The following is a 24,415-nucleotide window of genomic DNA, read 5'->3' as shown; positions in this document are numbered from 1 at the left end:
GAGGGATGCACCCTGACAAAGCAGGAACCCCTGTCCCAGTCAGGGTAAGGGTAGTACACACTTAAAGTTTATCCCTGCTCACCCTCGGGTAGCTTGGCACAGAGCAGTCAGGCTAAACTAAAGAGGCAATGTGTAAATTATATGTGCACACACACAGTAACACAACAAAAACATCGCAACAGTCCTCCACACCACTGAAGATGAATAGCCAATATTTATCTGAGTAAAACAAGACCAAGACAACAAACATCCAACATTCACAAGTCAAGATATGAATTTTTCAAGATTAACTCAAAATGCAGTGCTTAGAAGTCATTACCTCCTCGTAAGCCTTCCTCGCCACCTGAGTTACACAGTGAGCTTCAGCCTCACAACAGAACCCTCTAAGCAATTTTAAGCTTCAGTTCTCGCATCCCTCTCCAACATGGCCGCCCACCTTCACCCTTGACCCAGTACAAGAGGAGGCACGACCCACCCCACATCCTGGTTTTTTTGTACTGCGCTGCCGAAATCTCCGAGCACAATTTGCAGGTAAGATGTTGTGAGGTTGTGCCCTAACACCTGTGGTGGAGGCCCTGCCGAGCGGGTTTTTGTTGTATGCCTTTTTTCCCTTATTCTACAGGGCTTTTCGGCGAGCCGAGGCAGAGCAAACTCATCGTGGAGGTTGGAAACCCGGCTTCAGCGGGTTCATTCTGGGGTGTGAGGGCCGTGCATCACAGGAGCTGGTTGCAGCTCTGCCCCTATGCCTGCCCCTTTTTTTCACGGAAAGTCCGGACTATCCGTGGGGCCGTGCGGGTCGGCCCCCTGTGGGGGGGTTGATTGTTGACTTTCATGGAGACTTTGGAAAGGTTGATATCAAAACAGTGGGTCCTGTGAATTGCCAGGGAGGGTTACTCGATTTTCTTCAACTCTCCACCCCCAGAATATTTCAGCAGGTGATCAGGATCTTCTCGAGAAAGGGGCCATTCATCCTGTTTTGGCCTGTCAAAGGGGTTAAGGGGTCTACTCCATTCTTTTTCTGGTAGGGAGGGTTTCCGTGGACTTCCATCCTGTGCTGGATTTGAGAAGGGGGAACTTGTTTGTCTCTCATGTTAAGTTTAGGATGCTGTAGATTCTTCCCTTACTGGTTCTGGGGGATGTAGTAGCTTCCTTAGATTTGCTCGATGCCTACCTCCACGTGCCCATTCATCCTACATCCCAGCGGTTACTCAGGTTTTGTGTGGGACCCATACATTTGCAATTTCAGGTACTGCCATTTGGTTTGTCTTAAGCCCTGAGGGTCTTCACTAAGGTCCTGGCTCCCTTTGTTGGGCTCATCCTTAGAGAGGGAATTCGGGCATTCCTGTACCTTGATGACTGGCTGATTTCTGCCTCTTCTTTTTCAAAGGGGACTCTTCACGTCCAGAGGGTCTGTGAGATTCTGGAGAGGCACGGCTTCCTCATCAAACACAAAGAGTTGCATCTGTTGTGTTTATTGGGGGTCACCTGGACATGGTCAAGGGACTGTTGTTTTGCTGGCCGTGAGGAGGGCAATCTTGAGGAGGGACCTGGTTGTCTGCTGGCCTTGCATTCTCCCCTGGTGCATCAGTGGTTGAGGTTGCAGGGCTTGATATTGGTGGCGATAGATGTGCTGCAATGGGCTCATTTGCATTTTTACCCATTGGTAAACCATCTCCTATCCAATTCGCCTCCTTGTTCCACTGCTGACGATCTGCCAGTGGTAGTGTCCCCTCAGATTCGGATTGCCCTGGGTTGGTGGCTGGTGGAGTCCAATTCGACCGGGGGTCTTCCTTTTCAGGTGTCCCCTTCCCAGGTGGTGACAACAGATGCCAGCCGGTTGGGCTGGGGGTGATGTTGGATTCCTAGTCTGTGCAGGTTCTCTGAGATTGCCTGCAGGCTGGTTGCTCGTCCAACTTCTGGGAGCTGAAGGCGGTTCAGATGGCTTGTCTGGAGTTTGCATCGGCCATTCGGGGGCATCATGTTCTGGTCCGGAAGGACAATCAGGTAGTGATGGGTTACCTCAATCCCCAGGGGGGCTGCAGAGTTCTTTCCCTGTGGCTCATGGCTCAGGAGATTCTGACCTGGGAGGCCACTGTGTTGTCTCTGCGGGTGGTGTATCTCCAAGGGAGAGAGAATTGTGCGGCAGATCAACTGAGCAGGAATTTTACCCCATGTGTTTGATTTCAGTGTCAGGGGAGGTGTTCCATGTGTTGAAAATGAAGTTTAAGTGCCAGACAGTGGGCTTGCTTGCGGCTAAGGACAATGCTCAGCTGCCCTGCTTCTGCATAATTATTCTCTGACCAGAGGCATGGAGGGTAGATGCAATGTCATTCAGGTGGCCGGACACTCTGCTTTACCATTTCCTTTGATCCCTTCAATTGCCCGGGTTCTGTGCAAGATTTGCCTGGACAAGGCATTTGTTCTGTTGATTGTGTTGGGCTGGGCTCACCGCCCGTGGTATCCTCTTCTGAGGGAGCTGGCCATTAAGGATTGTTGGGCGATTCCCAATGTTCCTTATCCTCTGAGGGCCATTGTGTCCGCTGGTTGGATTGGAAAATTGAGGTCGCTTTTGGGTACTCCACCTTTTTTGCGTGTCATGCCACATCATGTTGTCCTTTGCTCTGATCCTAAATTCTTGCCCAAGGTCCCCTTAGTTGCCAACCGTTCCAGGGAGATCATTCTGACTACTTTCTCCCCGGTGCATGGCCCGGTAAGATCGGGTCATAAGCCTTCTCTTTCCACCCTGAGTTGGTGGATTAAGCAGAAAATCCTTCTGGCCTATGGTTCCCAGAGGTCTGAGGTGTCGGCTCGGATCCAGGGTCGGTCTACTCAGGGTATTTCTGTATCCTGGGCCTCATTCAAGGAAGTCTTGATTAAGGATATATGTAGGGCCTCTACGTGGGCCTATCCACACATGTTCATGGACCACTATTGTCTGGTCCTGCTGCTGGGGGTTTTGCTGAGGCTCTTCTATAGGCTGGCTTTGCTTTTCACTTGATTGAAGCTCCTTCTGTTGGGTATCTGTTTTTTTTTTTTCACTCTGTTTTATTGTTGGCCTGAAAGCGCTGCGTCAGTCAACAGCCACGCAGGGCCGGGAATGCACTGGAGTTGAGCATGGCTGGACTGGCCAGCAGGGCAAGCAGGCAAACGCCCGGGAGGCTGAAGGTTTCGGTCCCCAGCCTGGCCAGCAGGCAAACGCCCGGGAGGATGGAGGTTTCGGTCCCCAGGAGGCAGGTTTCACTCCACAGAAGTGGTGGTGCAGTTACGCAGCACTGCAGCAACTTGCAATGTTGGCAGTTTGAGTTTTTGTTAGCTGGTTTTAGGGTAAATGCGCACGTCATGCACGCGTCTGCACTTCTGACCCCATAACAGCCACATTGGCGCCTGCCCACTTTAACAGATCACGCACGTCAAACAATAGAAAATGGTCGGACTGTGCATGCAAGGCAGTTAAAGCTGCCCAAGTCATGCACTTCCAGAGCATGCTATTAGTCATGCGCTTGGTTGCCGAAACAGACACTTGGGGTAGGCTGCATGGGTTACTACATACATTTTGGGTAGGCTGCATGGGTACCTAGATACACTTCATCCTCACGGTTATTGCAATGACAGCACCCGTGGCACTTTGAGTGGGCCAACCGTATGTATCTGTGAGTGTTTTTCTTGACAGAAGTAGCAGGCATGTTTTTTTGGGTTGAAGTGTATTTCCCTTTATTTTTGAAGAGAAGCATTTCTCTTCTATGCGTCTTCAGATGCAGGCAGCTTTGTTTAATTCACCAGTGCGTATGAACGTTCGACAGCGACTGTAAAGGAAAACATTATGCTTATGTTGGGAAGGGCGGGCTTTCAAGGGAAATGTTTGCACGTGTTGTAAAATGTGTCTGTGGCTGGTGCGCCTTCTTCCGAGCCGTGATTTGATACTGCATGAGTCTCTTTATTCTGGAACCTGTAGCCGTGTTAATCCCATAAAACACCCATACTTCAAGTCCCAGAATGCAGTGTAAAATCCTGGACTGAAGCAAGTAGTTAATTTTATGCAAGTCTCTGGAAAACAAACATTGCAGCTAGACGCAATATGTTTACCTGACGATTTGTTTTTTATTCTTGAGGAATCAATTGTAGATAATAATCGCCCTGCTTGGATTTGGAGTAGCAGGATTTAGAAATGTACTGTGAGGTAAGGGCTCACTTGGTGTAAATGGGGGCTGAATTTATAATTTTTGCCAGGGCTGCTTGAAGTTCTAAGTCCGGCCCAGGAGTCGGGACGGTGCACCATTGATGTCGGTGATTGTTAGAAATGGGGGTCTCCAGTTGACAGAGGTAGGTACCTTTGTCCAAGTGGGACCCTTCTTCCTAGTCATGGTAAGGGAGTTGCATTCATGAAATAACCTCTGCTCACCCCCTTGGTAGCATGGCACAAGCAGTCAGGCTTATCTCAGAGGCAGTGTGTAAAGCATTGGCACATAACCAACAGTAAAACAATGAAAAACACTACAAAAGGACACCACACCAGTTTAAAAAAATATCCAATATTTTTATATATCCAAAACAAGACCAAAAATTATAAGAATCCAACATACATACATTTTTTTTATACTTTGTAAAATATCATTAAAATTATAGAAATACTTCAAAAACACAGTTTGTACAAGTTGGTGGCTCCGTCCCGGGCTACCTCAATGCTGAAAACAAAAGAGTCAAAAGAAAAACAGTTCCAGCCAACGGCGTCAGTACTGTGCAACGAAAGCGTGGACAGACTTGGTAACAGTACCTTTCTCATTGCGGCTGGCACCATGGTGTGAGCCCTTCGTGGCAATCGTGGCGGTTGCGTTGCAAAATGAAAGCAGTACAGGGTGGGGTGCCCTCTTCATGTGATGCAGGCAGCGGCTCAGTGACGATCGTCCAGATGGTGTTGGTGAGACCAAGGCTTACGGTGCAGGGTAAGGCAGAGCTCGATGTAGTGCTGGCAGGCTGTGGTGCAAGGGACAGAGCCGGTTAGTGGGAGCTGGTGTCTGTCGGCCCAGACTGCTGTGTGGGACAAGGCAGTGCACCGTGAGATTTATGAGCGGTGTCCCCAGCCACGATGCGGTCACGAGTGTTGAAGTCAACAGCAGTGATGGCATCGGTGAGACCAGGATGGTGAAGTGAAGCTAGGCGGTGTGGAGTGCGGTGCCCAGAGGTCTCGGTGCGAGCAGTGGCTCGGTGGATGCGGAGTTGGTCATCGTCACCGGTGAGACCAGGGTTGCGGTGCAAGATGCGGATGGTACCTTCTGAGGAATGGAGTCGTTGATGGAGTCGGTTGCATTTCCCTTCTCTGTGGCAACTGAAGCAGGGGTTGCAGAAGCGCTACCCAGAGGTTGGTGAAGTTTTTGCAGTCCCTGAGACTTCAGTACAGGAGGCAAGCTCTACTTCAAGCCCTTGGAGATGCTCAACAGAAGTAAAAGAAAGTTCAGTCCAGTCCTTTCATTTCCCAAGGCAGAAGCAGCAACTGCAGGCCAACCCAACAAAGCAACAACACAGCAAAGGGCCAGTACTCCTCCTGGCAGCTCTTTCAGCTCTTCTCCTTGGCAGATTCCTTGATTCCAGCGAGTTCTAACATTCTGGGGTCTGTGCCGCAGTATTTATATTTAAAAGTCCTGTGTTCTCTCAGGCAGAGAGTATCTGTGCTTAGTCCAAACCAGTTCTGTCCTCTCTGACCCAGCTTCCTGGCAGGATTGTTCAAGGCAAACCAGGCCCATTCAGGTGCAAGGAAATCTCCTCCCACTACTCTAAATGCAGCCCAGGTCTATTCAGGTGCTAGTGAAAAACTCCTCCCACTACTCTGAATAAAGCCCAGGTTTATTTAGCCCAGCCCCTGACTCATTCATGAATGGCAGGACACACATCACCCCCCGTGGCCATCTGAGGGAATGCACCTCCCAACCCCTGTCACTCCAAAGCCAGACAGACAATACACAAACCAGCAGAGGCACATTGAAAGGCTAAGCAAGAAAATACCTACTTTCTAAAAGTGGTATTTTCAAACACAGAACATCAAAATCATCTTTACTAAAAGATGCATTTAAAAATTCTGAGTTCAGGCATACTAAACTTTAACTTCCTATCTTGTCCCAAGGGAAAGTTATATTTATAAAATGTTATAAATAAACTCCCATTCTAACCTATGGGACAGATAGCCTTTCCATAGTGAAAAATGAAATGCACTGTAATTCACTACCAGGACATGTCACACACACCAGTACATGTCCTACCTTTAACAAACATAGTACCCTGCCCACAGGGGTACCTTGGGCCTACCTTAGGGGTGACGTATATATAAGAAAAGGGAAGATAACGGCCTGGCAAGTAGGTGCTCTTGCCAAGTCGACATGGCAGTTACAAACTGTGCAAAATATTTGCAGTGGCAAGTCTGAGTCACCTTTACAGGACTACTTCTGTGGGTGGCACAATCAGTGCTGCAAGGCCACTAGTAGCATTTGATTTACAGGCCCGGGCACTCTCAGTGCACTGTACTAGGGAGTTATTAATAAATCAAATATGCCAATCATGGAAACACCAATCCATAACACAATTTACACAGAGAACATATGACTTTAGCACTGTTCAGAAGTGGCAAAGGGCCCGGAGTCCTAAAACCAAAAAAGATAGGTCAGGAAAAAATAGGAGGAAGAAGCAAAAAGTTTGGGGATAACCCTGCAAAAAGGGCCATTTCCAACAGTGATGCGGGGTCCGAGACTCATTTAAAATCAGTTCTTCGGAGGTGCTGCGCAAAGTTGGGGCTTCGTTGAAAGTCTAGGTCAAGGTCGTTGCATTGTGCACTCACTGAGCAATGGCCACAGCTTTGGTGCAGGTAGCGGCGATGCGTGACTTTTGCAGGGATGTGCAGGTTCCAAAGGGATGCTATGGTGCAAGGGTGCCTGCATTGGCATTTGGCAGCTAAATTTAGCGCATTGCTAGGGAAAACACAGGGGTGCACTGTATTCTTGTGAATATGGCACAGCCCTGCTCTATGAAAACGTCAGAGCACTGCACTGCTAAATTTGGCACATCTCTGCACTCTGACACTTTCTCGTAATTATGCCTCCAAGTAAGAACCGAGGTGCAACCAGAGCAGGACACTGAACACGGTAAGTGTACATAAAAGAGTCCTGCTCTGGTTGATTCCTTTCTGCCAGGGGAGGTGATCCGTTGATTCCTTACTGTGAAGGGAGGGGATGCGTCGATCTTCGGACACGTACCCTTAATTCCTTACTGCAGGGCCACGTTAATGAAGAACTTGGTTCACAGGGAAGATTTTCCGAAAATCCGGATGCACTGGGTCGATGAGGCAGTGGCGGAACAGGCGCTGCATTGATTTCCCAGTAGCGAAGCAGGTGAAGCGTTGCTTTTTTTCAGCCACACAGCAGGGCCTGTGTCGAAGTTGGAGCGTGCACCACAGTTTTCTGTGAAATGGTGCTTGGGACTTCAGTTGCAGTGATGCTTCAGTCGTACGGCAGGCAGTTGCGTCAATTCTGCGGCCGCACAGGGCAATGCTTTGGTTGGGAAAAAGAGGCACTGAGAGTCGATGCATGGATTTTCTTGGTTCTATGCAGCGAAATTACCTCCAAGGGCCCAGGTGAGAACTCCCAGCACAGGAGTTCAGGGGCTGCAGATGAAGTCTTTGATGGCCCTTAGACGTCTTAACAGGAGTCAAGCACACACAAGTCCTTGGAAAACCTTGGCAAGCAGGATGTAGAAAGCAAAGTCCAGTCCTTTCATTGCCCAAGATAAAAGCAGCAAGCAGCAGGCCAAAACACCAAAGCAGACAGCAAAGTGGTAGTCCATTCTGAAAGTTTCTCCAGCTCTTTTTCTTGGGAGAATGTCCTCTTAGTCCAGAAGTGTTGTGAAGTTATGGTGTCACAGCTCCAGTACCAATACCAGCTTCTCCCTTTGAAGTAGGCAAGCTTCAACTGAAAGCCTTTGTAGTGTAGAAGGCCCTGCCCTTCCCTGACCTGGCTCCAGGCATACTACAGGGGTTGGGGGGGGGGGGCATGGAGACAGCTTTGCGTGAGGCCCTGTTCAAGTTTTCAGTGACAACTCTTCCCACCACTCTAGCTCGGGAAGACCGATCTGCCAGGTGATGGGCCATCAAGATATGGAGGGCACACCTCAGCTCCTTTTGTGTGGCTGTCGGAAGTGAATGCACTAACAGCCCAACTGTCACACTCCTTCAGCCGTGGATGCCACAGGCAGGTAGAGGCACACAATGGTAAAGCAAGAAAATGCCCACTTTCTAAAAGTAGAAAATTTGGGCACAAACTGGCACACCCTTATGTCGCACTGCTATATGGGAAACTTCCCTCATATTAAACACTTGTTATAAAGTTATCCATTTTCACCATTTTAGGACCATCTTAAACTTTGAAATTATACAATTCGTTATTCCATCACTCTTCAGAACTTCATAAATCACTGCAGAGACAGCGAAATTCCATCCTGTTTCTTTATTTAATTTTTTCATATGTCCACTGAGTGCTCATAAGGCATTTCAAGGTAGCACGTTAAAATAAAGGTCAAGATAAAATCTTGCAGAAAAGATGACTCATTACTTATGCCCAATGCATTTCGAGCCTAACCGGCTCTTCATCAGGGGTCTCTGTAAAATAAAAAGCACATCTCAGCTACCCAATCACTGCTGACAAACAATACTAAACAAAACAAAACAAAACATTCCCCTCCTGTTCCATCTACCCTCGTTCCCCCACACCTTCTATCTCTAATGCATTTAAACTCAAATACTCCGAAAACCAAACACATCCCTATCCCTCCCACTCTCTCTCATAACTACAATATTCGCTGCTAAAATTAAAATATAACCAACGTATTGTGCAACCCTCAAGACTAGTGACATTACTTAATCTCCCAATTCAACTCGTGATACACCCTCGCTTGAATTAACTACCTCATATCCCTTAATCATCAGACTCATCTTACATACCTAGTGCGAGTCGCCGCCTGCAGCCTAACCTCTTCATACTCCTCTCTCTTCCTGATAACATTATCAATTCTTGTTGGCGGTCAACCGTTGAATTATAAAGCAGAAACCTCCCCCACGTGTATCCAATCAAATGTGAATCCTCTCAAATCCAGCCTCATAACCCATGACCCCTAAAGCTATACTTAATCCCATAATGCACTCCCCAGCAACGTGGCTCAACCAAAACAAACCTTAATAGACAAAAGCCCACCCTAAGAGCTTGCTAAGCAAAAAATATTTCACAATAAACAATTAAATAAATGACGTAACATTAATGGTAAAATGCGTGCAGAAAATCACTTGCTCTAACAACCACAGTACTTCAAACGAAAAAGAAATCAAGAAAATAACGCTAACTGAATGCATTAAAGGGAGGTCCAACAGCTACAAGGAGATCTTCTCGATCATCAAGGAATTCACCACACCTTTTGACTCAATCAGCAGAATTACTCCTCCCAAGAACTCTGCAATGAACAACCTTGGAGCAGCACCCATCAGCACCACCCTCAACTGGATCATCAACACCTCCAACACATCCGCCACCTTCTTATGGAGTGGTTAACACCCTCCTCAAGAAGACATCCGCCAGCCCAATCCAACTGAGCAACTTCTGTCCAATCTCCCTGATCTCCTACCTAGCCAAAGTGACAGAGAAGGCCAGCAAAAAGCAATTCACAAGCCACCTTTAACTGCACCACCTACTGGACAACACTCAATCAGGATTCACAAAAAATCGCTGATACCAGAATAACACTCATCACTATAATCCTGGATTGAGGAGAAACAGTAGCCCTCACCCTCCTTGACCTCTCAGTGGCATTGGACATAGTATCCCACTGCATACTCATCAGAAGACTCCGTGAGATCAGAATACAAGGACCTGCACTCAACTGGATCTGCTCCTTCCTCATGGGAAGAACCCAAACTGTCAGGCTTCCACCCTTCACATCGGAGACCAAGAACCTGCTCTACTGTCTCTCCCTGGGATCGTCTCTCAGCCCGATTCTGTTCAATGTCTTCATGGCACCACACGCCAATATCATCCAAGCTCAATGCATCACATTCCTCTCCTATGCAGAGGTCATCCAACGTATCCTCTCCCTGTCAGAAATGAGAACCACTACCAGACCCAACTGTTCAAACTTCATGACCGTGGTAGCAGAGTCGATGAGAACCAACTGCTTGAAACTCAAATCTAACAAGATGGAAGTACTAGTCTTTGGAAACAAGACATCGCCAAGAATCTTCACACCACCTGGTGGCTGACAGAGCTAGGACCAACACCCACAAATCATACAATAAAGCCGAGGTTCAACCTGATCAAACAGCTTAACATGACTACATAATTCAATTCAGTGAACGCTGCCTGCTTACACATCCTACGTATGCTACAAGAGATCTCCAAATGGCTGCCACACCACACCAGACAAACCATCACTTAAGCAATCATCGCAATCAGACTTAACTTTGACAAAGCACAGTACACTAGAAGCAAGCAACTCCTACACAGGCTTCAGACCATCCAAAATGCTGCTGACTTATACTTAACCTCCAGCACTGCACCCACATCTCACCCTCCCCCAGAGAACACCACTGGCTCACCATTCACAAATGCAGCCAATTCATGCTCCTCATGAACACATACAAAACTTTGCACAGCAGTGGACCAGCACACCAGAACAACTGCATACACTTTTATCACACCACCAGGCACCTATACTCAGCCTTACAGTCAGTTGCACACACTGCCTACATTCACAAAAACAGAGGAGGCAGTTTGTTCTCATACATCACACCCAAAGCATGTAATGACCTCTCACAACAAATCAGAGCCTCCTCCTTGCTTCTAGAGTTCTGTAAAAGGATGAATACCTAACTGTTTGAATAACTCCATGGGGACCACACGTCTACAACCCGCTCATGCGTCTGATTAAACTCACAGGTGATTAGTGCGCAATACAAATTGACATAACATACCAAATAACACATACAATAACATAACATCACATGCAAATGGAGGATGAATTTGATGAATGTCAGCTAGCTCTGTATCACTAGGAACTTCTTTAGTCTGGTAAAATGTGTCTCTTCGGTTAACATATCTCCTACATCAAGAACAGTGGTGTAGACATTATTTGGGAGAGAGCAGTAACAAAATCCCTACTGATGGTATGCCATAGTTTGGGTAGGACATGTACATGCCTGGCTGGATGAAAATGCCTTTTTACCATATCAGACAGAAATGCTAAAATTCTGGACAATTCTGTGCACATCTTTGGATTGTGTTTACTACTAAAACCATCACCTAAAGGTTTGGAAAGTTTCTTGTTCTTCCAGATGCCTTGCTAAAGGCACTGAGTGATAACAAATTAATGTTTGTTCCTGGAAATCCTGACTTAGGTCCTGATTACGAGTTTGGTGGTGCCGCGCTGGGTCCGCCCCGCCGCCGCACCACCAAACCTGTGTTTGGGCTGCCTGCCTGATTATGCTTGCTACTCATGTCTGACTGGTTTTTTTTTATGTTCTCACAGCAATGCCTTTGAAAATGGGCACCACGATGGGAATGCCAAAAACAGTTCCTGCACGTAATGGACTCAGAAGTCTATGCCATGCAGGACTGAAGTGCATGCACACAGGGGGGCACATGTTGTGCCTCGCGTGTGCACCCTATGGCCCTGAGGCACAAGAGGGCCCTGTAGGACTCCCTTTATTTTCCCTCCGACAAGGTTATCATGGAGGAGGAACTGCCATGAAAACCGTGCCATAGAGGAAACTCATGATATGCGTGGCGGGACAGACAAGCATATTGTGACCTCAGGGCGCCGCAGGACTGCCGGGAAATGGCAATGGCAGTCCGACTGCCCTAATTGTAGTAGGGTGGTCAGAAGACTGCCACCACCTCTTCACCGCGAGTCTGGGGATCTGTGGACTGCGCCCTAAGTATTAACAATAGAACAATAATGGGTGAGGCTCTAATCAGTAAGGCTGAGCCCCTTTAGGAAAAAGAACAAACCGCCTGCCAATACTGATAAACAATTTCACCTCGAAATCAAATTGGCGCGAGAACACTAGATCAAACCACGCTGACACTAATCAATAGTATTTATTTAAAGAACATCCTTTTCTTCATTTACATATTTTTTATACAACAATGCTTTATGTACAAAGATACACAGAAACACCATGACAATATTTACCAACAAAAAGACTTGGAAAGAAATTTAAGACAATGACCCGCCAACAATTTGGCATGTCTCACCACTCACATTCGTACTTGATCATTCATACAACAATCCCCATTCATCCTACACACAATCACATGCCCACTCCTTGGTTCCCTGACTCTGTTTTCAACTTGTTGGACCATGGAACTTAGACCAAACAAAGAGATGATTTACAAACAAAATTAGATGTGCATAACTTCTACTCTTAATATGTTTTAGTTCAAACCAAGTGTTGTTTGAAAATGCACAACATAAACAACATTTTTTCGAGTACAATTGTTTGGTATATAGAAAAAGGTGTACGTGTTTCGAACCCCTCTATTTTCAGGGGTTGTCTTCAGGACCAAGACACGATTCAACGCTCACCAATGAGTCAAGTTCAAAAGTTCTCTAGTGCAGAAACATTTGTCATTGACATGAAGGTTCGTGGTATAGGTAGAGTTAAGCCATTTTCTGAGGCTTGCCCGGAGCTGCCGTAAACCTCAAGTGGATTCAATGATTTCAGGACAGCACCCGACCGGCGGGTTTTCTTTTTGTGAACGCTATTTCTGCTCCAGGGCGGCTGCGGCATCAATCTCAGGAGAATTTTCGGCTACGCGCCTAGAACACCAGCTGAGCATTAACAAGGCATTTCAGTTAAAGAAAATGAAATAGCAAACAGAATGTTTGGGATCCTGTAACTAGCAAGTGGAGTAGCAATTTGTATGGCATTCACAAAAGTGTATTTGTTGACCTTTCCCATCACTGACCCTTCCTGGAGGTTGTTTTACAGATTTAAATCATTTTATTTCAATTTCCTATTTTCAAGGCCTGGACAATGCATCTGCATAAGAGTTTCTGTTTCCTGGTTCATTTGTGATTCCGAAAACAAATTAACAGAAACAGAACATCCATATCAGTTGTTGTGGAGTCAATGTATGAAATGATCATGGAAATTGCAAGCTTTTGTTCTTGGAGTAAATAGGTAATGTCCCCATTCCTGGAAAGCTGTTTTCATGGCTAGGAGATCTGTTTCTGCAACTGGGTAGATTTGCTCTATGGGGAGACGTTTTCAGGAGAAAAATGCTATTGGATGCATTAGCCCAGACCTGGAATCCCACAGTGAAAGAACACTTGAAAAGTACATTGAAATGCATCTACCTTCACAAAATTGGGCATTGTTGGTTCTACCATCATAGCACATTACAGCAGTTCGGAAGCCGTGCTTCAATTTTGTGGCTCTGTGCCCCTGACAATCAGTATGAATCCTTTGAGCGAATAATAGAAGTGACTATCGCAAAACAATGGGAGATGAAATGCCTGTAAGACTACTGAAACCCAGAAGCCTTTGCACATCTTTAACCCAAACTGGAGTAGGCATTCTCTACGGATCCTATCACTTTTAAATGCCCAATTTCACAGGAACATCAACTCACGTATGAACAACTATGTAAAGCTGAAGATGTACCACCTCTTTTTCCACCTTTGTAGATATTCCCATTCACGCGTTGCTTCTCTGCAGACTATCTCATGAAGTACTATCTGGGGTTCCTCCTATATTCCTCCGCAACCACTTAATGTGATAGAACGGCACTCCCCTTCCTTTCAGCTACAATTAGACTATGGGGCATATCAACAAGTAGGCGATAAAAAATTATCGCCACGTTTGCGGCCTTTTTCGGCCCAAAAGCGGCGATAATTTTATCGCCTAATCAGCAAGGTCAAGCTAACGTGTGAAACTTTGCTTTAGTGTCAGGATTCCTATCGCCCAGCTTTGCATCTCTAATGAGATGCAAAGTGGGCGTTCCTGACAAGACTCCCTTGGGAAAATATCGCGTAGGCAGCTTAGCGATATTAACAAGGGAGGGTAGCGATTTTTAAAATCGCGTTAAGTATGCATTAACGCAGGAATTTAATGTCTGTTAAATTCCTGACTAAGGCATACTTAACATGGGGGGTGGATTTTGTGGCTAAGACCACAGGCCCTATCATCTAGGATATCGCCGTTTTCCACCATGGAAAACGGCGATATCCCAACTATCTCTGGAATTTTTATCGCCCCGGCGATGCACGTTGTTAATAACGCGCAAACCGGGCGATAAATTCCAGAGATAGCCGGCGATAAATATGCAAGCGCTAAGCGCGCTTTGCGATATTTATCGCCGGCGCTTGTTAATATGCCCCAGAATTCCTTTTGATTCTACTTTGTTGTCACTTTCCTCAAACCATCCTCGCTTGTTATTGCAAAGTCCTCTTTTATCAAAATCCATATATTACTCTGTTGGCATCTCTATCCCTTGTGGTTCCCTTCTTCTCAATAGGGGTCATTGTCTTATGGGTGACTGGACGCTGGAGAAATCAACACATTATTCCCTCTCATCTGCCGAACCCAACGGTTGAGTCCCTTTCTTTTTCACTGTGGAACCACTAAATTCCTATCACTTATCTGTAACTGCAGACCCTATAGCAAAGCCCATCATTATCTAATATTCTTCTCATTCAGGATGTCTGTCATTCATTGTAGATGTTTCCTAGAATTCACTAAGCAATAGCTTGCAGGAACATAACTTTATTGGTCCGCTTTTTTTGGATGACATCTTTACAGTGATATCTCTAAAGTCTCTTATGATTCCATGCCCTTCTCATGCTACCTCAGCAGTTTGCCATGCTGTGAGGGTTTCTACTAACCCATCAAAATGACTACGAGTGGGTATGTCAGAACTGCAACTACATTTTCTGGCCTACAGGGTTCCGTTACATAGCCTCTCAACGTGCTGTCTTCACTACTAATCTTGTAAGTTGCACCATAATCAGGAACAGGGCTGCAGTGTTGACTCTCTCCTCAGTGCGCAAAACATTTTTCATGTCTTCTAGCCAACGATTGGAGGGTGCTTTTCCGGTTATGAATTTTCAGGGAAGAGTAGAAGTTGGGTTATTTCTTGGGAAAGCAGATGTTTTACAAGAGCTCACAGATCAATTCCCGGGCAGAGCAACACACTCCAATGATACTCTTTTGCTGATCCTAAAGGAATAAAGCAGTGGCAACCCAGCATGGCTGACATCAGTTTACTGACTGATGTCTACTATTGAGGCAATAGTCCACAATCTAACTTACGGTCTTATTCATAACCTGAAAGTAAAAGGAAACATGAAATGCAAATCACCTACTCCCTAATCACTTCTTATACACAGTTTAGTTATACTTCTTATAGTAAACACCAGAACTTCAAAGTATACAACCTTTTCAGAGACCAGATATAATAGTAATCAAGCTGTAAATTATTAGCCCGACCTTATTTCATATAAACAAGCTGAACTCATTGACATTGCACTCCAGCAAAACCTAAAAAGCTAATTTCTCTCACCATTAATTGATTTTCCCAAGCTAACAAAATACACCTCACTGACCACAAGGAGTGTACTCCAGCACAATCTAAATGATCTTGCTAATGCTTTTTTAGCCCACAAAAGCATAGACCCCCACCTTCAATTCACATACACACAGAATTGCCCTGCACAAAAGCAGTGACTCTGAGCACCAACATCTCCGCGCCTTCCGCAGCTAACTTCAATATCCCAGAGGGTTGTTGAGGTGTGGTGGCAGTGTGCGAGGGAAGGATAGGAGGGGAAGGAAAGGGGTTGATGGGGTGTTAAAAGCCGCACCACCACAATGTAAAAACAAGATTAAAAGCAGGATAAATGTAACCACTAGAATCAAATTACAGGGGTTATGGGCAAAATATCGGAACTAATCTATATCACATGGACAAAATATTGTAGTAAGAATATCGCGGACAGGAATATCTTGAGGGTAAAATGTGTCTTTCCACCAACTTTTTGCCTACCTCCTCCCTTTTTCTGACCCAGCTTCTGCTGGCTTTAGGACTCTGACCACTGCTTTCCAGTGCTACGTTGCTTGTGCGTGCTCTCTCCCCTAAACATGGTAATATTGTCTCATCCCCAATTGGCATATTTAATTTACGTACAAATCCCTAGTAAATTGCACTAAAATGTGCCCATGGCCTGTAAATTAAATAAGACTAGCTGGCCTGGGCACTTAATGTGCAACCCACTTAAGTAGCCCTATAACCATGTCTCAGGCCTGCCATTGCAGAGCCTGTGGGCGCAGTTTACACTTTCGAAGTGGTAGTGTGAAACTGTACATATATAGGCCCTGATTAGCACTGATTAGCAGCGGTAAAGTGCACAGAGTTTTAAAAGCAGCAAAAAAAGGTCAGGAAAATGGAGGGAGGCAGACAAAAAGATGGGGGAAGACCACCTTAAGCCTGTCAGGTTTAACATGGAGGTAGAGAAGAAAAAGGATGAAAGGGCTTCGGAGTAGGAAAAGTTGTTGTTAGCTCATGAGAGAAGCCTAAAATATCTGTACATCAAGGTCAGGCAGGTGGATTCCATGAGTGATGGTGGCACTTGAAGGACAGAAAAGGGTTTGCATGCCCAAAGGATTTGGTGCCCGGTTTTGTGGTGGGAACTTGCATTGATAAATGTTTCTCTGCTTATGAACTTGGGTTGGCGAGTGTAGTGCTGGGGGAAGAGGTACTCCCAGTTAGCTTTGGGGGACAGTCAGATGTGACACTAGTTTCCCTGGGAGATAAAGAGATGGTGCCTAAAGCCCACATGCTTGCTAAAACATTCAAGTATAGGCAGTATGTCACCATTAAATTGCAATGTGTGGAGGCTGAGCAAGACACAGAAGCTAGCATGACTACTGTCAATGTGCCAGCTGGTGTCTGAATAGCAGGTCTTACTCAACACATCCCACCAAGTTGCAGTCACTGGCAACCAAGGGAGCCATCTACTGCTGGCTCCAGTTCACATTGAATCGGGATGGTGAGGATTTCTCAGGTTCTCTGAAAGTTGCTGTGAGCCCTGCCATGGCTGTTGATTGTTTGCTAGGAAACGACCTAGGCACGGTGACTGGAGGGAGGAGGAGCTCACGTCACACTTGGAGATGATGGGATTGCCTGAGTGGGTTTGTATGACCACTCGCCATGACTCCCCTCGTGGGAAGCCATGGTCCTTCTGGAGCCTGGAACTATGGTCCAGAGAGCTTTAATAGAGTGGGGCAGAGTGTGGGGAACCATCCCCTGAAGTTTCTGTGGTTGAGGTTGATGGGGTCCCTGACTAGGAGGCACACGAGCCAACCAGGGAGGACAGTTCAGCTAACCTACCTGAGGTTGCTAGCTGGCAAGTTGAGGATTGGCCCATCAGGGAGGAGTTCTGTAGAGCGCAGAAGGAGTGTCCCACTCTTGAGGGCTTGCGGCGACTGTCCTCAGCACATGCAGCAGGTGAAGACTCTGGGGATCACCTAATCTACTGTTACAAGACCTTTCTTCTGGATATCCCCCTGGCAGGACATCTAGGGCAAGAAAAGATCTTCATCAGACTTTTTTACCAAGTTTACAGGCCCAGAATGAAGACAGCCTCAGATGCCTTCGGCAGGTCCTGTCCTACCTGCCAGACCAGTGGGAAATCATGGAAAAAGCTAAAAGCTCCACTAATCCCATTGCAAGTCATTGGCACCCACTTTGAAATGGTGGGCATCAACATCATTGGACCCTTTGACCCAAGGACAGCCTTAGGCAGCAGGTTAGTCCTGGTCTTGGTGGACCATGCCACCGGCTACCCAGAGGCCATCCCGCTGAGGTCAGTGACTGCACCTGTAGTGGCTAGAGATCTGATACCGATCTTTACCCCGTGTTGGGTTCCCCAAGGAGGTGATGTATGACAGATGGTTCAGTGGAGGGTGTCAACCTCTCTTCCACCCTGACCCTAGAACAGCACAGTGACTGTTAACAGTTGCTGGGACAGTTTGATTTACTGTTCTCACTCAATCCTGGACTCAAGCATCTGTGTGTCCATGATATTGACACTCGAGACAGTCCACCTGTAAAGAACACAAATAACTGGTTGTCAGACAGGGTGAAGGCCAGTATCAAGGATATAAAATGTTGGCATTAGGTGTGATTGAGCTGTTTAATAGTCCTTGGTCCAGCCCTGTTGAGCTGGTACCAAAGGCTGCCCCACCAAGAGCCAAACCAGAACTCCGTTTCTAGGTGAATTACCGAGGACTCAATTCTGTCACCAGGACTGATGCAAACCCAGCTGATGAGCTCATCAACAGTCTTGGCGCTGCCAAATTTCTCAGGACCTTTGATTTGACATCAGAGTAGTGGCAGATCGCTCCGACTGAGGGGGCCAAAGAAGGGCAGCATTTTCAACCCCAGAGGGCCAATTCTATGTTAAGGTGCTGCTGTTTGGCTTGACAAATGTTCTCGCTACTTTGCCAAGGTTGGTTAACAGGATCCTGACTGGTAAGGACTGGTTTTGTGCCACCCACTTAGATGACATCTCCGTCTACAGTTCCAGCTGGGAGGAACACCTGCATCATCTACACAAGGTCCTTCAGGCCCTGCAACAGGTAGGGCTGACCATCAAAGCCAGTAAGTGCCAGATTGGGCACGGTTCTGGGGTACACCTTGGTCTCCTGGTAGGTGGTGGCAAGATGCAGCCCCTCCAGGCCAAGATTCAAACTATCCTGGCCTGGCAACCACCTAAAACTCAGACAGAAGTATGAGCCTCACTAGGCCTCACCGGATACCTCAGAAGATTTGTTAGGGGTTATGGCACAAATGTTGCCCCTTGAACTGAGCTGACTGTCCAGATCACAAACCTGGGCTTCTTCTTGGAAGAGGCTTGTCAGAAAACCTTTGATACCCTCTAGGAAGCCATGTGTATAGCACCTGTACTCAAGGCACCTGATTTCTGTAAGCAATCCATCATACAAATGGGTGCTTCAGAGCATGGCATAGATGCAGTCTTAGCACAGCTAAATGAGGAGGGCCTAGACCAACCAGTAACCTTCATTACTAGGAGGCTGTTTACATGGGAACAAAGGTGGAATGCCATTGAAAGAGAAACTTTTGCTGTGGTTTGGACCCTGAAGAAGTTGAGACCATGGCGGTTTCGGACTGACTCCCTGGTTCAGACAGACCACAGGGTCCTCAGATGGCACATGCAGATTAGTAGTGAATATCCCAAACTGTTGAGGTGGTCCATGTCCCTACAGGGAATGGACTTTACGATGGGAACCGATTACCACCGCTATCCAGTGCTAAATTGCGTTTGTCTCTCCCGTAAACATGGTAATGTTGGCTCATCCCCATTTTGCATATTTAATTTTCTTAAAAAGTCCCTAGCAGAGTGCACTACAACGTGCACAGGGCCTGTCAATTAAATGCTACTAGTGGTCCTGCAGCACTTATTGTGCCACCCACTCAATTATCCCTCTAATCATGGCTCATGCCTGTCAATCAATACAGAGCCTGTGTATTTACAATGCCATTTTGACCTGACAAGATAAACCTCTTGCCAGGCCCCAAACTTCCCTTTTTATACATATAAGCTAACCCTAAGGTAGGCCCTAGAGAACTCAGAAGGCAGGGGGCAATGTATTTAGGAAGTAGGGCACGTACTTTTAAGATTTACATGTCTTGGTGGTGAAAAACTCTCAAATGCGTTTTTCCACTACTTGGTGCCTGCTGCCTGACTCTGATACACATCTGGGGAGTGTGACAACTAGGCTTTGTGTATCCCCCTCAGTCATCCACATACAATGGGAGCTTAAGTGTCTCTTAACAGGCCATTCTGACAGGTTGGGAGGAAGGAGGTGGATCCAGCCTCACTTACACCTAAAAAGGCTGTTTCCTGTCCCCACAGAAAGAGCTGCATACTCCCTAAAGTGAATCTGGCACCAGGGCAGTAAGGGAGGACCTCTGTGCACTTCAAAAACCTGTCTTTGAAGTCTCCCCCACTTCAAAGGCACAACTTAAGTACCGGACCTCTGACACAACCATGTCAGTACACTTTTGAACCTTTGAAGACTCTGCCAGGAAGAAGGACTGCTGTGCTGCTGAAGGACTGCCACTCTGCTGGACTGTTGCTCTGCTGTTTCCCTGACTGGGTGAGAAGGACTGGACCTTGCTTCACTTGAACCTAGAGTGACTTCAAGGGCTAGCTGGCTGGCCGGCCTCTTGATCTGAAGTTTCAATGCTATAAAAGACCTCCAACCCACCTGCTTCTGCACCTGGACTCTGCCATCTGTGAGTCTGCCCCGCCAAGTGGTGCCACCCCTGTCCTGGACCCTTGGAAGGGGTGCTTGCTGTAACAAAATCAATGCATCCTCTTTCGAACTGGTGCATCACCGCCATTACATGGATCAGAACAAGCACATTGCCTCTGTTGCATGGATCATGACCAGTGCATCTCTCTTGTTGCGTGGACCAGAACTGGTTCATAGCCTCTTCTGTGTGGTTTGGCCCCTACGAATCACCTTTGGAGCCACCACTCCGCAATGCTCTACTCGACACAAGTTCTTCAAATCCCTGTCAATGACATCCTCTGCAAAGATGATGAATCTCCACATCGCAGCTCTTCGGTCATCGGAGTTGACAAATCACCTCAGCTGTGCGGATCAGGACTGGCGAATTGCCACCACTGGATGGATTGACACAGACGCATTGCTTCGGCTGCACCCCACATCTTTGACGTTGACTCAACCAAGATGAGGGTATTTTTGTTCAGCGTTCCTCACTGGGTCCCTGTTTTTGACCCGCACTCCATCGAGGTCAGTCTGAACTGTTGACTTTGTCCCGGTCCGGTCCGTAGCAACCAGATATCCCAAATAAGCGCTTATTGCTTCTAAGCACTTTTTTGACAGTTCATTCTTGTAAAAATCATATTTCAAGTACCACTTATTGGATTTTTGTAATTTTATTTTGTTTTCTTTATTAAATTAAATTAAGTTCTATTTTTCTAACCTGGTGTGGAATCTTTTTATGTGGTGTTGTGGTGTTCTTCAATGAAGGATGACCAGGAACACGAGCATGGGTGACACAGGTAGGTTTATTCACCTCATCCACCAATTGTCCAAGTACAACTGTCTTATCAAGATTCTTCTCACACAAAATGTTCTCATATTCTAGAACAGAATGGAACATAGCAAGTAGTGTATTCTATATTCCAATGTTGAAGGAAATGGTACTAAAGAAGGAAAAAGTACCACATTACAGGTGTTTTCACAGTTTTATTGTGTGGGGTGCTTAACACATTGCTACTAAGTTAAGTATGACTTCTGTGTGCCAAGCTATGAGAGGGTGAGCACAGGTTAATTTTGGGTTTGCCTGCTTCTTACACTGACTACGATTGTGGTTGCTACTTGAATATGGGTCATACCCCGTCAACCTACAACCCAATTTCTAACAATGTGAGTCAGCAAAGTTTTACTATGCTTAACTCCACATATATGTAACTTGACAATATATATCTATATATTTTTGTCCTCAATATTTTTGTCACAATATTTCGCCCACAATATATTTTCATCTTCAATATTCTGTTCACTTTCAGAGGGACACGGCTGTTTGCTTGACCTTAATGCAAGTAGCTCCATGCACCCCTCCAAAGGTTGGTACTCTGGATTTAGGCCCAGCTCTCCAATGCCATAGTCTGGCACTGCTGCTCAGTTACCAGGCTCAATGAACCTAGAGGTATGCCATTGCCAAACACCAATTGCTCGAGGATTCCATTTTCAATGAACAAGTGGGACAGTGGCATTATATGCTTCAGGACTTTGAGAGTGGTTGCTTGCCTGCTGCCATCCCCAGTTTGCTATACCCTCTGCAGGTAGTAGCAGGATGGAACTTTATTTCAGGTAGGGCAAGCATAGAGGCACCGTGCACCTTTAACTTGGGTTGAAGGAGTGTCTATTCCATGATGAGATGAGACCTCTAATTTCAGGCATACACTCAAAAATCACTGCATCAAATCATGAACCCACTCACTGGGAATGAGGTCTTACATCTGTATCTCTTTTTTTTAAAATAATTTTTATATTAATTAATATCCACAGTATCAAAACATCCAAAAAGTTACATATGCAGACAGATCTAATAGCTAGGCATAAAAGCAATACAATTCATTTGATTAAACCTAAAATCATTACAATGGATTACACTCATGTTCACCTTTAACAGTTCATGAGATCTATCATTGCCCCCCAAACATAAATACCTAGTTTTCGTTTCCTTGACCCTTTGACAGCTTAGAGACTGTATTCTAAGTTATATATGCTATAGAACCGGTTTCTTCAAAAGATGGTATTTCAGGTTGGATCCACGAAGACGCTAAACACAGCCGCGCTACGGCTGTAGCGACAAAGAGTAGGTACCGAAATTTATACATAGGGTTCCCTAGCTCAAGATCCTCGCCGACCCCTAGCAGCATCATAGAGGCCGAGATCTTAACAGCCACCCCCAAGATCTACATCAGGAATTAATCTCTTTGCCACATTTGTTTGCCCTTTCTGAGAGTGTCAAGCCACTCTTTCTATCAGACTACCTTATTTAAAGCATGTAGTCCAGGATAGTATAAGAAAATGAAACTGAAAAACATCTCACTACATCTTGCACTGATATGCTATTCATGTAAAAAATATGGTCTAGAACAGAGTCCCACAGATAATAGCAAATGGAATATTGTCTTTCTGGCTTGACATATTTTCTATAAATTTTGTGAGCTTTAAAAGTCGTATTGCAAAACCAACATATATATTTTTAAAAAGAAATACACTGTATGTATTTTGCTAATTTCTAGTCGTCCTAATCTGGACTTTGGCGTTCTAATTTTTTAATCAGACAAAGAAAAACTCAGAATGTTTGTGAGGACATTCGCTAAGTAACTATGGTATTGGTAAAAGCCTTCATTGCATTTTTGCTCAGAAACAATTAACAAAGAGTAGTGGATTTTTTTCTACATCCTACAACAGGCCAAAAATATAGTATTCTGTGTGGAGCCATTGAGTGTTGAAATATAAATAATACATGTCCACATCTACATCATCTTCTGAGTTCTACTGCACACAGAAGGCTTTAAAGGTAATGATTGATAAACACATTGTAATAGTGGAAACATTCATTGTCCAGTTGGTGGGCTTGACCATCCCTTGTAGCACTGGAACGCACAGAATTCATTGTGCAAATTTGTTTTTTAATAGAGTCCTACTAAATTGTTTTCTCATGGCTACTTTCACGTCTTTATTCCTTAGACAGTAAATAAGCGGATTTAGAAGAGGAGTAACCACTGTATTGAAGACGCCAATGAATTTGTTGATCTCAATAGAGTGCCCATGTGCTGGCCTTACATATATGAAGATCACTGTTCCATACAAGATCACTACTACTGTAAAGTGGGAAGCACAGGTGGAGAAGGCCTTCTTTCTTCCCTTCTGGGATGGGGTCTTTAGAATATTGGAGACAATGAAGACGTAGGAAACTATGGTTGCTAGGAAGGAAGGCAGGATGGCGCAGCAACAATAGATGAAAACTACATACTCCATTGTGTGGGGATCAATGCACGAGAGTTTTAGTAAAGGTGCTAAATCACAGAAAAAATGATCAACTATGTATGGACCACAAAAGGAGAGTTTAGATAAAAATATCACCACTAAAATCATAGATAGGAATGCAACCAACCAGGAGGCAGACGTAGCCTGGAGGCAAATTTTTTCATTTATGATGGTGGTGTAACGCAGTGGGTTGCAAATTGCAAAGTAACGGTCAACAGCCATCACACCCAGAAGAAAGAACTCAGTGGTACCCAAACTGACATAAAAGTATTGCTGAGTGAAGCATCCAGCCAAAGAGATACTATTCTTTTGGAGAAGGGTGGATAACATCTTTGGTACAATGGTTGATGAGTAAAAGATGTCAATGATGGACAGGTGAGAGAGCAGAAAATACATTGGAGTTTGAAGACATTGTTCTAACTTTACAAGAGTGATTATGGTGACGTTGGCTGTCAGAGTGAGAATGTAAATAGACAGGACTATGAAGAAGAAGAATATCTGAAGATCCGCACCAATAGGGAATCCCAACAGCAGGATATTGATCACATTTGTATGGTTCTCCATCTTTTTCCCTTTTTAGCTTTGCAACAAGACTTCAGTGTTTCATTATTGAAAACTTTCACAGGGAAACAGGAATATGTACAGAAACATATTGAGTCATTCGGTGTGATGTATATATTTTATTTCAACAGTTCAGCATAAATGAGCAAGCATAATCATTAACTAGAACATAAAATGTTGAGAACAGTATAGCTAATCAGACTTCAAAGAGCA

At 45.5% G+C, this 24,415-nt stretch overlaps 1 protein-coding gene across 1 annotated transcript; it reads right to left on the bottom strand.

Annotated features, from left to right (window-relative positions):
• Positions 1-23,263: 23,263 nt before the first annotated feature.
• LOC146866774 (olfactory receptor 6M1-like) lies at positions 23,264-24,205 on the bottom strand. The gene has a single exon (XM_085617504.1). The coding sequence runs from the start codon at positions 24,203-24,205 to the stop codon at positions 23,264-23,266; it is 942 nt and encodes a 313-aa protein (XP_085473630.1).
• Positions 24,206-24,415: the final 210 nt, after the last annotated feature.

This window comes from Triturus cristatus, chromosome 1_2 (assembly GCF_964204655.1).
Source record: "Triturus cristatus chromosome 1_2, aTriCri1.1, whole genome shotgun sequence".
In the NCBI taxonomy this organism is placed as follows: Eukaryota; Metazoa; Chordata; class Amphibia; order Caudata; family Salamandridae; genus Triturus; species Triturus cristatus.
Note: the sequence above shows the minus strand (reverse complement) of the source record. Positions and strands in the feature narration are given on the sequence as shown.

Coding starts and splice junctions, on each gene's coding strand:
- LOC146866774 (XM_085617504.1), bottom strand. CDS start 24,205: ATGGAGAACCATACAAATGTGATCAATATCCTGCTGTTGGGATTCCCT.